General features: G+C 39.1%; 1 protein-coding gene across 4 annotated transcripts in view; it reads right to left on the bottom strand.

Annotated features, from left to right (window-relative positions):
- COL24A1 (collagen type XXIV alpha 1 chain) overlaps nt 1-12,667 on the bottom strand; it is a 155,013-nt gene that overhangs the window by 12,122 nt on the left and 130,224 nt on the right. For all 4 annotated transcript variants that reach the window (XM_075508461.1, XM_075508463.1, XM_075508462.1 and 1 more), the window contains 8 exons: nt 11,092-11,145; nt 9,346-9,453; nt 6,712-6,819; nt 5,078-5,185; nt 4,937-4,990; nt 4,579-4,641; nt 3,311-3,364; nt 1,680-1,715 (listed from right to left, as the gene is read on the bottom strand). In XM_075508461.1, the coding sequence (XP_075364576.1) occupies nt 1,680-1,715; nt 3,311-3,364; nt 4,579-4,641; nt 4,937-4,990; nt 5,078-5,185; nt 6,712-6,819; nt 9,346-9,453; nt 11,092-11,145 (585 nt within the window). The remainder of the gene's footprint in view (nt 1-1,679; nt 1,716-3,310; nt 3,365-4,578; nt 4,642-4,936; nt 4,991-5,077; nt 5,186-6,711; nt 6,820-9,345; nt 9,454-11,091; nt 11,146-12,667) is intronic.

Genomic DNA, 12,667 nt, shown 5'->3' with positions numbered 1-12,667 from the left:
TTTCAATCACAGTGATATGAATATTTTGAATTGAAAAATAATTTTGATTAAAATTTTTCAACAAACTTGTTTCTGACTCTATCAGTTTTTCTCCAGAAATAGCCTACAGAACTTGAACTTTGGTTCACTACTGACTTCAACAAGGAGATACAATTTTACATTCCATGTTTTTCAGGGGATAAAAGAATATTTCTTTCTAGTAATGGACACTGTACCCCTGACAGACTAAAAACTGTAACTAAAACTTGGACTGCTACAAAAAAGTTACAATTTTTGTGATTCCAGGAAGAATGCCAACATCAATTTTAAAGGTATAAATTCAAGCTGGGAATACACAGTTGTATGAAAATAATTTTCTCTCCTTTGTATCTGAAAACAGTTGGAAATAAATCCTTTTCTTGGCTACATAATATAAACTAATGCCACTGGGTATGGTTTAAAATTGAACATTCTTTTTCTGAAGACAGTCTTAGGAGATGAATTCATCTTGATGAATTCAAGAACTTATTTAGGAAATAACTTCTTAAACACCAGCACCAGTGATGGAAACGGGTGTTTCTCGTTCACTGTTTTGGATGGTTTTTATCATTATTTTTTAAGTGTCAGCATTTTTAGCTCTACACTGTCATAGCAATTCTTATGAACAAACAGGAGAAAGACAGTTAAGATGGTTAATAGCACCACAAATTAAGAACCTAGTTTTCCTCTTACTCTGAGATAGGAATGGCCTCAAGAGGATTAGAATCAAAGAGGAAAGTTCCCCAAGATGTGTACAGCAAGCTTAGTTCCAAGCCCTAATTCTTTAAGCAATTTTTAATATTTCTGTTTTATTTTTCAAAACTTTTATAAGGCAGGTAGGTTGGAATTGCACACAGGTGGCTGCTAAAAGCAAAATACAGTACGACAAGAGAAACTAAATGATTTTAAGTGAGGTGGGATCAAAGGCAGGATAAGAGCAACAGGAACAAGATCACATTGGCCAGTTACTGGAAAAGGAACTAATTATAAACCTGTCATATAAAGTAATGTCATAGGTATCACTGTATTCATATTTGCTGTCAATATGGTAAATTGACACTGGCTTTTCACATAGCCATTATTAATTGGAGGCTTTACTAGCTCTAACATATTTTTTAAAATAAAATCCAACATTAATTAATGTACAAAACCTAATGTAATATTCTTACTGAAAAATGAAAGAGAGCAACTTCATTACCTATCAATACTGCCTACTGCTACTACTGCTGGCATATGTTGCATGGACAGCCATCCTCAGCTCTAGGCTTCTCCTGAACTTCTCCCTCTCTAGACAAGATGATATAGATGTGTGAACATGTGTATGCATGCTGTGCTGTGAGGCACTGGAGCATTGACAACAAATGTGACAAAGGATTTTTCTTTTAGACCTGAACTGGGACAGATTTGAAGTATGTGACTGCTATATGATCAGGGGCCATCCTGCCTGACAGCACACACTCACTGGGCATATCTACATAAGTCAACTTGAACAAGAAAAGGTCAGACTTTTGACTCATGCTACCAGCTTTCTTGGCCAGCACTCTCCAGGAGCACAACACGACTGTCTGGCATTCAGAGCATGCAAGAGTACGTTCAGAGTAACACAGGAATACTTTTTACACAGCCAAAAAAATGAAAGCACAAAAGTTGTTTCATCTTACCATTTCACCCCTTGTGCCCTTTTCACCTCTCGGTCCCTATAAGAAAGAGAAGCTGTTAATCCAGTATGCTTTCTAGCTGCCTAGGACTGAAATAAGCAAATTAGTATCCATGAGAATTGTACTGCTCACATGAAAAGTCCAGTCTCATCTGTGGAAGTATTTAAAACTCTGGGGCTTTAAGTTTTCTGTACTATTAGAAAAATAAATTACTTGAAAACATCTTGTAATTCCTATATGTGGAAAACTGTTTTCTTCACATTGTAAGTATGTTTTTTCTCAGTAATTTTAACTGTCAGTGTTCTCCCTGTCAATCAGCTGTACTCTCTACAATTTAATCCACAGTAATAGATCAGTGCTTCACCATCTGAAGAGATGAGAACAAAACTCGGTACTCTCTGTCACTGAAGAAATCCATCAGTTGCATATCTACTTTTATTACCCCATTAGTTCTCCTCTCACAGTCAGATTAGACTGTTTTTCTGTCACCATGGCATTTGTAGCTAGTTTTGCACTTAAACTGTGTTTCTGAAGACGATAACAATCTTACAGTTCTTCTCTAGAAGAATTTTGCAGCATTGATGGCAGCTTTTCATAACACATAGAAATAATCTTCAGCTGTAGTGCTTTCTTAATGATAGTGGCAAACTATTAAATTCAATATGAAGTCTATTAAAAGCCTTCATACAAGCATATGCAACTGGAAAGTTTTCCTCCTGAGTGGGATTGAAAAGAGTGCAGCAAGACAAAGTGCTGTCTTTTTCCCAACAGGTGGAAAGAATAGTCTAATTATAGACAGAACACTTCCCTTCTCCTTTCTTTTTCTCTTGTAAATATTGGTATTTATTACTTTTATTGTATATTCTTGTTATTTTAATGATTATTATTTCAATTTTTAGACATTCTCATCCATTCCAAGTCTTGTTGATCAGACAGAGGTACTTGGGTGATACAAAGAGCTTCTAAAACTACCTTACGTGGCTGGGTAGTCTGCAGATATGCGCTTGAAATGCACTGCAGATATGCACAGGGAGTGCAACAAGGGATGGAAACAGGGATGAGGGCAGAGGTCCCCCACTGCAGGGAACCTGGGGAGCATTGAAGGTTGTCAGAAAGGCCAAGATGGTTTTTGAATTGTAACAGGGACCTCACCAGCACCTGGAACACCCCAACAAGGCCTTGAGGGCTCTCCCAGCATGTCTAGAGAGGCATTCTAGACAGTTTAGCCCAATGAACACATAAAAAATAAACTACATTGAAACCAAGTGTGGATACTCTAGATATGTCTCAGACCTGAGGCTGAGAAAGAATATCCAGGTGGTAGTTACTATGTGCTGTTCTATACCTTGACTCGCCCGCTGCCCCTGTAGACATGCCCTCTGTATACTGTACTTAGACAGAAGGCCATTGCAATGGCTCTTTTGTCATTGTTTTTTGTATTTTTTTTTTTCTTGTTTGTATCACAGATGCTGGAGTCACATATGTTAGCTCACCAGCATGGTATAATATGAAGTTGGTCCTGTTAGCTGCTATTTGCAAATGGAAAAATGAGAAGGTTGCTAGTTGCAAAACAGATTATTAAAAATAAGGGTAGGTGAAATAACCAAATTATGCAAAAGGGAAGGGAAACTTACAGGCCTGCCAGTTGGGCCTGTTAGGCCTTCTTGACCAACAGGGCCAATATATCCCTGTGAACAAGCAAAGAATTGATTAGTCCACCATGTTTTCAAAATGAAGAAAATCCTTATGACGTGTCCTGGTTTAAAGTTGCTCAGCCCACAGCCCTGGCAAATATGCGAAAGATCACGGTGATATTCTCTTTCTGAATATTGAGTGCACATTGCTACAAAATCAGCAAGGTAATTATTTTAATAATTAGTAATAGTTATGCTTGGAAAGCCCACACACATTCTTTTATGTGAAAGTTGGTGCACTAAAGCCAGTGGAAACCTAAGTACTCTGATTACCAAAATCACATATTTATTGAGCTGCAATCAACTGTATGTTGAGCCCACAAGTACTCTTGTAAGGCTGCCAGTAAGTACTGCTAAAATGTTACTTTCCTGTTCCATTTCACTTAGAGCAAACTGCTCATTTCCAGTGTTTATCTTGTATAGGAATGTTTAGAAAAAGAAAGCAGCGATTAGAACAGGCCCCTAAAGCTTCTGCTCTGCATCTGGTTAACTGAACTAATTCAGTTCTGTGATGCCAATGGCAGTAGTAAGAGAAGAACATTTTGTAGTAAGGCCTTCCATATTGCAACGTTTCCTCCTTTTTCACTTGATGCTGTAAGCTGGATGCACATTCCCCAATATTACAAAATACTAAAGATGCTTCCACATTTTGGGTGGGTAGCAAAGCAGAATGTCATGAAGAAGGTGACATGAAGAATGAGCTAATGCAAGTTAGTAACCTTATAGATAAAAAGAAAATATTTATTAAAAAAAGACTCCCTATTAATCAGTAATGCCGAGCACCACTCTGTCTTACCGCAGGCAAAGTTTGACCCTTTTTTCTTTCACTGTTAGACAGAGTTATACAACCAGCATTGTTGCCAGTAAGAAGAAAGAGAACGTTCAACCCCAATAGAGAAAGATATGAGAGTGATAAGGATACTTGTGTAGATAAAATTATACTAGGAAAGCCACACTTTGTCAGCAGAGCTTGCTGGTTCCTTCAAGATTGAGAGCCCAGCTTTGCTTGTGTATCTGTACCCATGTTGCAACCAGAGCAGTGTTGCAGTACAGGCAAAGGGCTTCTGGTGGAGTCATAGTCTCAGAGAGAAAGAATTGGCTAGAGGGTTCCGGCCTTGTTAATAAGAAAAAAGATGATTCCATAAATTAAAAACATGTGCCACTTGCAAGCCATCCTGACAATCTCTTTCATGGAGTGAAACACTTACAACTTGGCCTGTTGGACCTTTCGGGCCCAGAATTCCAACTAAGCCAATGTCCCCTGCAGGACCCTGAAAATGCAAAGGAACAGTTTAGTCAAACATGAATGTTAGCTATCCACTTGTTTCAATCTCTTGTAATCAGTGGAAATAAGATAATTTCTAAGAGCAGTAACACTGAAAATACCAAGCGCGCTGACTCAGAACATTTGTCTTTGGACATGGAGCACACAGTTCTGCCTACAATGTTCCAACAGTTCAGATAGATTTTGAACAAATTATTGTTAAAGCCAATTAATTCCATGCTTTCTTAATGTTCTCACGCTGAAAATGGCTTAAGATCTAACAGAAAAGAATGAGCAATTACTTTTGGACCTGGGAATCCTTGAAACCCCATCAAACCTTGATCTCCATCTTCTCCCTGTAATAGGAACAGGCATCCTTATTATTATTTCACATTGGTAACTCTTGGACTACTTATTTTGCATCAACAGCTGTGATTACGTACAGTCTGTCCTTTCAGTCCAGCGTCTCCTGCTCGTCCTTGGTCACCTTGTGATCCTGGAAGGCCTCTTTTGCCTCGCTTTCCTGGATGACCCAGAAGCCCTTTCTCACCCTGTCAGTAGGAACATAATATATCCTTTATTACAACAGTTATAAATGTAAAGATTGGTTTCCTAGCAGAAGTGTGGAACATGCTTTCTCTCTAAGAAATAAACCTACTCTATTCATTTTATTTCCATCAGGAATGCTTTCAATAATTGTACTTTCACTAAAATGCAAACGTGACTTGACTCTTCCTTGACTTGGAAACATATAAAACCCATACATATTGGATCATTTCCACTATGGTATCTCCCAGTGCAAGAACTAAAATGCACAAAATGAAATACAGAACAGGAAGGTTAAGAAGTAACTTTAAAAAGTAACCCTCTGAGCAAGGCATAGTATAGTTGTGGAACTCCTTGCTCTTAGACTAAACGTTTACATCGATTCAAATGGAAACTAGACAAGCTCATGCAAGAGAAATCCTCTGGGGACTATCAAATACATAGAAACCATGTCTAGCTCAGGAGGTTACTGAGCTGCAATTAAGGCTGGGAATATACACCTTTCCTGCTTGCTTTGTGCTTATGCTCTTTCCTAGGTGTTAGCTTTCTGCTCTAACAGAGACAGACTTTTGGCCTGACTCAGTAAGTCCACTCTTAATGTTTATTTTGCACAATGTGGTAAGTTTTCCTTCACCTCATCTATTCCCTATCTTTGTCAGATTGCAAGCATTTCTAAGCAGGAACTACCTCCTATGGCTCATTGTCTAGACATAGGACTAAAATCCGGACTGGGAGCACTGGCAATAAACACTACGAATAGCGAATACAATTAATACTAAAACATTTCCATTAAAAGATAACAAAGACAGACAGTATTTCCCTCCCTCAGTTTTCAAGTAACTTAAGGTTTTAAAAACTGCTTACCAATAAAATCTCAGAGCACTGCAAATCATGATTTTAGATGAAAAATCCTATTCTAAATGGAGAAAATTATCTGTAATGTTTCCCAGTCTTTGCTTCTTTTACCACTGAAATAAGTCTAATTAATATTATCAGTAGAAGCTGAGGATACGCTGATGTCGGGTACCTGGAACTGCCTGGAAAATGGAGCACACTCAGACTTCTTTCTTTCTGACAGGGCTGAACAAGAACAGTTTAAGTCCTATGATAAATTAACATCCCAGACATGCTTGTTAGCCCCCAACCTTGGTACTCAGGCTTGAAATTACAGTACTTCTCTGCTAATAGATTGCTTCGATGTTCAAATAATCCAGACTGTTCTAGTAGTTATAGAAATTTAAAAAGAAAAGTCAGGAATTATTTGGCCCTAAAGCTTTGGATGAATAAATACAAAGTGTTTTGAATGGCTTCTGGACTTGGGAATAACACCCAGATGGATGGAAACTCTGTTTTCAAATTACAGTTTACAGAAACGAGGTCAGCACAACTTGCAGTCTTACCCTTTAAATAAGTTGTTATGTCAATTACTCATATGATTAACAGTAGCATAGTGGTTCCACAATCACTGGATGCAGTATGAAGACTAAGCAATATCAGTAACACTGTACTTAACAAGATCCCCTGTGTGTACCTTTAGTCCGGGTGCTCCCATGGGCCCTGGCATGCCTGGCAATCCCTTTGGACCTTGAGCTCCAGGATAACCTGCCAGACCTGGTAAGCCTGAGTTTCCTTTATTACCCTTAAATTGAAAATAATTGATTACAAGCAGAACAGCCGAACATGTTTTTTCATTGTATGCCAAAACAGGCATATAACATAAAATCAGTCAAAGCCACTTAATGCTTTCTGTATATATGGACACAGATTGATAGTATATCAAAATACATGGAAAGACAATGATGAGCAGTATCATCTGGATTTCTGCTAATACTCCAAAAGCAAAGCCCCATCATACTTAGCAACAAAGCTATATGTGCTTTAACTGTGGGGTGAATTGAGGTTTCTGAGTCAAGTTATAGTTTAACAAGTCACTGACTGTCAGCAAAGCAAATGCTAACCATGCCATAGCCCATTGCAGTTGTTCAGTTCAGTGTTCATCTTAAACCTTGTTCTGTCCTACCCTAAATATATCATGATGTCATTTGTGTGGGATCACCTACCTAGACCTTGAAAGACTTCTCAGAACATTCAAGAGAATCAATTACCTCTTTGGGCTTATGCAAGGCATCTTCCCTATTAGCACCCTCCTAAATAGGAATAGTTGCCCAGTTGGATAGTAAGCAATCTTTTCTCCACAGTAATTGTGCATTCAAGTATATATGGAAGCACTCATGGACATAGCAGTGACTGCTTTTACCTCCCACAGGGAGTCATACAGAATAGTTTATATTAGAGACCTAAAATTGCTCCCAAACCTGAAAATGTGCATGTTCAGATTAATAGCCTTTAGTGCTGATCCCTATTTAATTCTTTTCTAACTCTATTTTGAAATATGCAGGAAGAGAGCACTAATCTCTGTTAATTATAGAAGATGACTCCTTGAGACGGTTCTTGGATGAGTGTTGTGTGATGTCTGAGGATTCTGAGCTTACAATAAGGAGCTCCTTCTGATGAAAACAAGATGCTGGATTCATTCATTACAGATGGGCTGAAAATATAGTTGAGATTCACAGTATTCATTTTTTCAAGAAGGAACTCCATATCAAGAAACAAAATGAGACTACCTTCGCACAGAAACATTCAAAATTCAACACGCTTATTTATAAATACCAGACATGCTGATAATATTAGTATGATTTGGTACACTCTGTAGGGATTCATATACAATAACTTTACCACATCAAGAAAGATCAGAACATTTGTTATGAAAACGTCTGAGAACATCAGACAATAAACAAAAGCAACTATTTTTAATGAAAAAACATGTTACTGAGTACATGGAGTTAAGCCAATTTTGACATGTTAAAAAATACAAAATGGAAATTTGCTACTATCCAAATGAATGTTTCTGTGATGTCATTTAGTAGAAATATATACATACATATATATCTCTCTCTCCTTTCTTACTGCATATGACATTCCGTTAAGCATTCATAGAAACAAAAGAGTTACAGTAAACAGGATTTTTATATTAAATGTGATTTGCAGAGCTTTTGAATATGGTACTGTGGCTTATAGCCTGATGGACTGATAAACTTACATAGCAAAAGTTCTGTTCTTTTTATTCATTGTGGCAAAAATCAGTTAAAAGCCTCTCTTTATTACAAATTGTAATGCTACTGTATATTGTTAATATGGAGTAATGGAAACCTTTTTAATATGAAAGGTGACATTTTGAGTGGAAAGGCAAAAATGTAAGAATTCTTTGGGGTGATACTCCTAAACGCAACTCCAAAGTATGTTAAGTACTTGAAAGAGGAGGACATTATCTGAAAATGGGGAAGGCTCAAATAGGGTACATTTTCCCCCTACAGGTAACTTGTTCAATTTTGTCTTTGCTCAACCAGATACGCAAATTTATATTTGTAATAGAGGTGCCTCATTCAGCACCTTGATTAATTCCCAACACCAAATCTAACTTGGCATCCTTTTATAACAATTACTGGTCCATCTAACTAGAACTACTGAGAAATACCACACCTGAAATCAAAGTGATCAGACTTTCAACAATGACAACAACTAAAGGAATTTGCTCCCTCCTCTCTGGAGTGAATAAGCGAAGAGCTGTGTCACTGCTCCCAGCAGCAGCAGGTCACCACCCTTGGCCCACAGCAAACCACAACAGACAAACAACCTGTCTCCAAGAATGTTCCCAGCTACCTCAGATACCTAATAGTATTTTTCACTGGTTTTGGGCAAAGCTTCAGAATTGCTTAGGTAGAGAGACATAGGTTACAAATTCAAAGACAAAAAGGAAAATGTGGGATTATCATCTCAGGGCCTGAGAGGAAACAACCTCAGCTGGGGTCTATGGCTCATTTTCAGGAACACAACTGTGAAGCCTCTCTCATTAAGAAAGCATTTTCACTTAGCTGTAGTTACACTAACATATGCTAATGAAACAGTTCTCACAGCACACTTCCCTTATGCTAACCTTACATCCTGGCCAGAATATCAGGAGCAAAAGAGAAAGAAAACAAAGAATTGGTATAATTTTCAAGATGCTCAAGGAACTGAGAATGGTTCCTTGTGTTTAAATACCCTAACCTTAGAAAATTTGTAATGCAAAATGACATAAAGAGGGGCAATGTGGAAAGCAACTTACCTTAGGGCCAGGCTTCCCTGACAGCCCAGGCTTGCCAGGGTTGCCAGGAATGCCTTCTGGTCCAGGGTACCCGACTGCTCCTTTCTGCCCTGCTGGCCCTGGCTTTCCCTTGAAATAAATTAAAACCAAATATAGCACTGTCGGCTTTCTTCATCTTCACCATCACAGAACTAGATTTCAGTCACAGTATTTCCTAAACCCTACATAATAACAGACCCAGTGACACGGATAAATACTCACAGAGGGGGCTCTGAGTTAGGATGTTTGGTTTAAAATGCTATTGGATTAACCTTAGATTTGCTGTGTTGTGGGCTCTGAGCAACTTCAGCTGAAACCATGGGGCCAACCCTCTGCGTGCCAGGCCTGGAAGATGGCTGAGAGTGTTGATTCTTAAACTGCAGCAAGGAAACCTAATAAAGTAATCTGTTTATCCCTGTAAAAAACCCAACCATATGTCTTTTCAGCCTTCATTTTACTAGATACTCTGTATCGTACATTTGCAAAATTATGTTGTTCAAATTTGTACACGTCAAATATACATGCAAACTTCTAATTAGACAAGTTTGTGCTAACTGTTGCTATACTTACACAGAAAACCCTCATGTCACATCCACCAAAGGAACAGTGATTTTTTTGTTTACAATCATTTCCCTTTAGACTGCCATACACTATCTTAAAGGGCTTGGAGTTCTTAGAAATTTAAAATATGCTAACTACAACACATCTCATTTGAAAAAGTATAGTTAACAACAGCCATACAGGATGTAAGAAGTGTGCCATCTTAATCTTATTTCTAACTTCTGCTTGCTGAAGTATCTTGCACTTGGGATGTGCTTTGAGGCTTCCTCAAGTTCCACTTTTACTGTCTTCTCCTCCTCACTGTATGTCTTGCCTTTTCCTCTTTTCCTTTGTCTGCCAAATGATATGCTCTCTGCAGTCCTCCAGAGGGAAGAGCCAAGCATTTACAAAAGACACAGAGTTTGCTTGCCTTCAAAAGGCTATTCTTGCACTCTGCCCAGCAGCTACAAGCTCTGTGAAGCAGCTGCATTTCTCTGGTTACTGACAATGTTTTGATGTAAGGTAGTAAAAGTTATTTATAATATATGCTTATATGGTATTATTTATTAGGGGACCAAAATAAGCTTGATGCATTTTGTTCTTGGTTATGTTTACAGAACACCTACTGTTTCCTGCTCTTTCTTCTCCTTCAGGGAGAAAGGGATGCAAGTTAGCGTCTCTACAGTAACTCAAGAAAGAGCATAACAAATTTCAGCTCAGGGCAAGCGAGAGAAAGAAGTAAACCTTAAGGGATCTGCCAGCTGTATTCATCATGGACATATGGATTCAGGCTTCTGTAGGCTGCAGCTGTTCAAAGAACTGATGGGAGCCAGGAGTGAACAGTAGTACAGCTCTGTGCAATATAATGTGATAACTTGCACATGGACTACAACCCACATGCAAAAATGATCTAATTAAGTAACTTCAGAAGTGGGAAGGACCCTGATATATGAGCTGCACTTCACTTCCATGAGCTGAGTAACTGAGTATAATTCAGTAAAATTTAACACAGTTTCAAAAATTATTCTTATTTTCACAGGGGTTCCTTTACACTTCCTGGATAGTAAGAAGGTTCTTTAGCATGAGCATAAGACTTTCTGGTACCACTGGCATGACTCAATTTTGGTTTTATTAGTTACTTTCTTTGTTTTATAACCTGAAGATAGACTGTAGAATTTTGTTACTTACAGGAATTCCAGGTTTGCCTGCCTGACCCGTGGCTCCTTTCTTCCCCGTGGGTCCCTAAAAGTTACAAATACTTGTGAACTGACAAATGTCTTAAACTCAATCTCCTAAGAAGAGCTGAGAGTTGTTCCCCTGTAGTATGCATGTTCTCATTGCCTGGCTTTGGACCAGATTATTTCCATTTCAGGAGACAGCAGAAAGTTTTTCAAGTATAAGTGAACATATTTTTGGTAGAATTGTATATATTTTTCCCTTTCCCGAATTGATAAAGTGTAGTTTTCAGAACTTTTTCAACAACAATAGGCATAAAAAGTTTTTCACTATGAATCTGGCAATTTATCCTCTATCAGCCACACCTCTGTAAGGAAGTATGCTTTTACAGCACTTCCCATACTTTTTAAAAAGGGAAGTCATGAAAAGTAGGCAATGTAGATGCACTGAGTGTATGTGGAAGAGAATACTGGAAAACAAGTGTCACATATGGGAACATTCTTTTTATCTAAGATGTACACAAAAGATAAAATTTACTTAAAACCAGACTTTTTTTTTTTGTCTTGACTGATCTAGGAATCTGTAGTCTTAGAAAACTGAGTGACACTGATAGCAGATAACATTCTCGTAAGTGGTTTACAGAATCACAGAATCACAGAATCATATAGGTTGGAAAAGACCTTTAAGATCATCGAGTCCAACCATAAACCTAACACTGCCAAAAACCACCACTACACCATGTCTCTAAGTACCTCATCCAAACGTCCTTTAAATACCTCCAGGGATGGCGACTCAACCACTTCCCTGGGCAGTCTGTTCCAATGCTTGATAACCCTCTTGGTGAAGAAAAATTTCCTAATATCCAGTCTAAACCTCCCCTGGCGCAACTTGAGGCCATTTCCTCTCGTCCTATCACTTGTTACCTGGGAGAAGAGACCGACCCCCACCTCTCTACAACCTCCTTTCAGGTAGTTGTAGAGAGCGATGAGGTCTCCCCTCAGCCTCCTTTTCTCCAGGCTAAACAGTCCCAGCTCCCTCAGCCGCTCCTCATAAGACTTCTGCTCCAGACCCTTCACCAGCTTCATTGCCCTTCTCTGTACGCGCTCCAGTACCTCAATATCCCTCTTGTAGTGGGGGGCCCAAAACTGAACACAGTATTCGAGGTGCGGCCTCACCAGTGCCGAGTACAGGGGCACAATCACTTCCCTAGTCCTGCTGGCCACGCTATTTTTGATACAGGCCAGGATGCCATTGGCCTTCTTGGCCGCCTGGGCACACTGCTGGCTCATATTCAGGCGGCTGTCAACCAACACCCCCAGGTCCTTCTCTGCCAGGCAGCTTTCCAGCCACTCTTCCCCAAGCCTGTAGCGTTGCATGGGGTTGCTGTGGCCCAAGTGCAGGACCTTGCACTTGGCCTTGTTAAACCTCATACAATTCACCCCAGCCCATCGATCCAGCCTGTCCAGGTCCCTCTGCAGAGCCTGCCTACCCTCCAGCAGATCAACACTCCCACACAACTTGGTGTCGTCTGCAAACTTACTGAGAGTACACTCGATCCCTTCGTCCAGATCATTGATAAAGATGTTAA

This window comes from Mycteria americana, chromosome 7, assembly GCF_035582795.1.
Source record: "Mycteria americana isolate JAX WOST 10 ecotype Jacksonville Zoo and Gardens chromosome 7, USCA_MyAme_1.0, whole genome shotgun sequence".
Classification (NCBI taxonomy): domain Eukaryota; kingdom Metazoa; phylum Chordata; class Aves; order Ciconiiformes; family Ciconiidae; genus Mycteria; species Mycteria americana.
The sequence above is the reverse complement of the archived record's forward strand: the minus strand, read 5'-3'. Positions and strand labels throughout refer to the sequence as shown.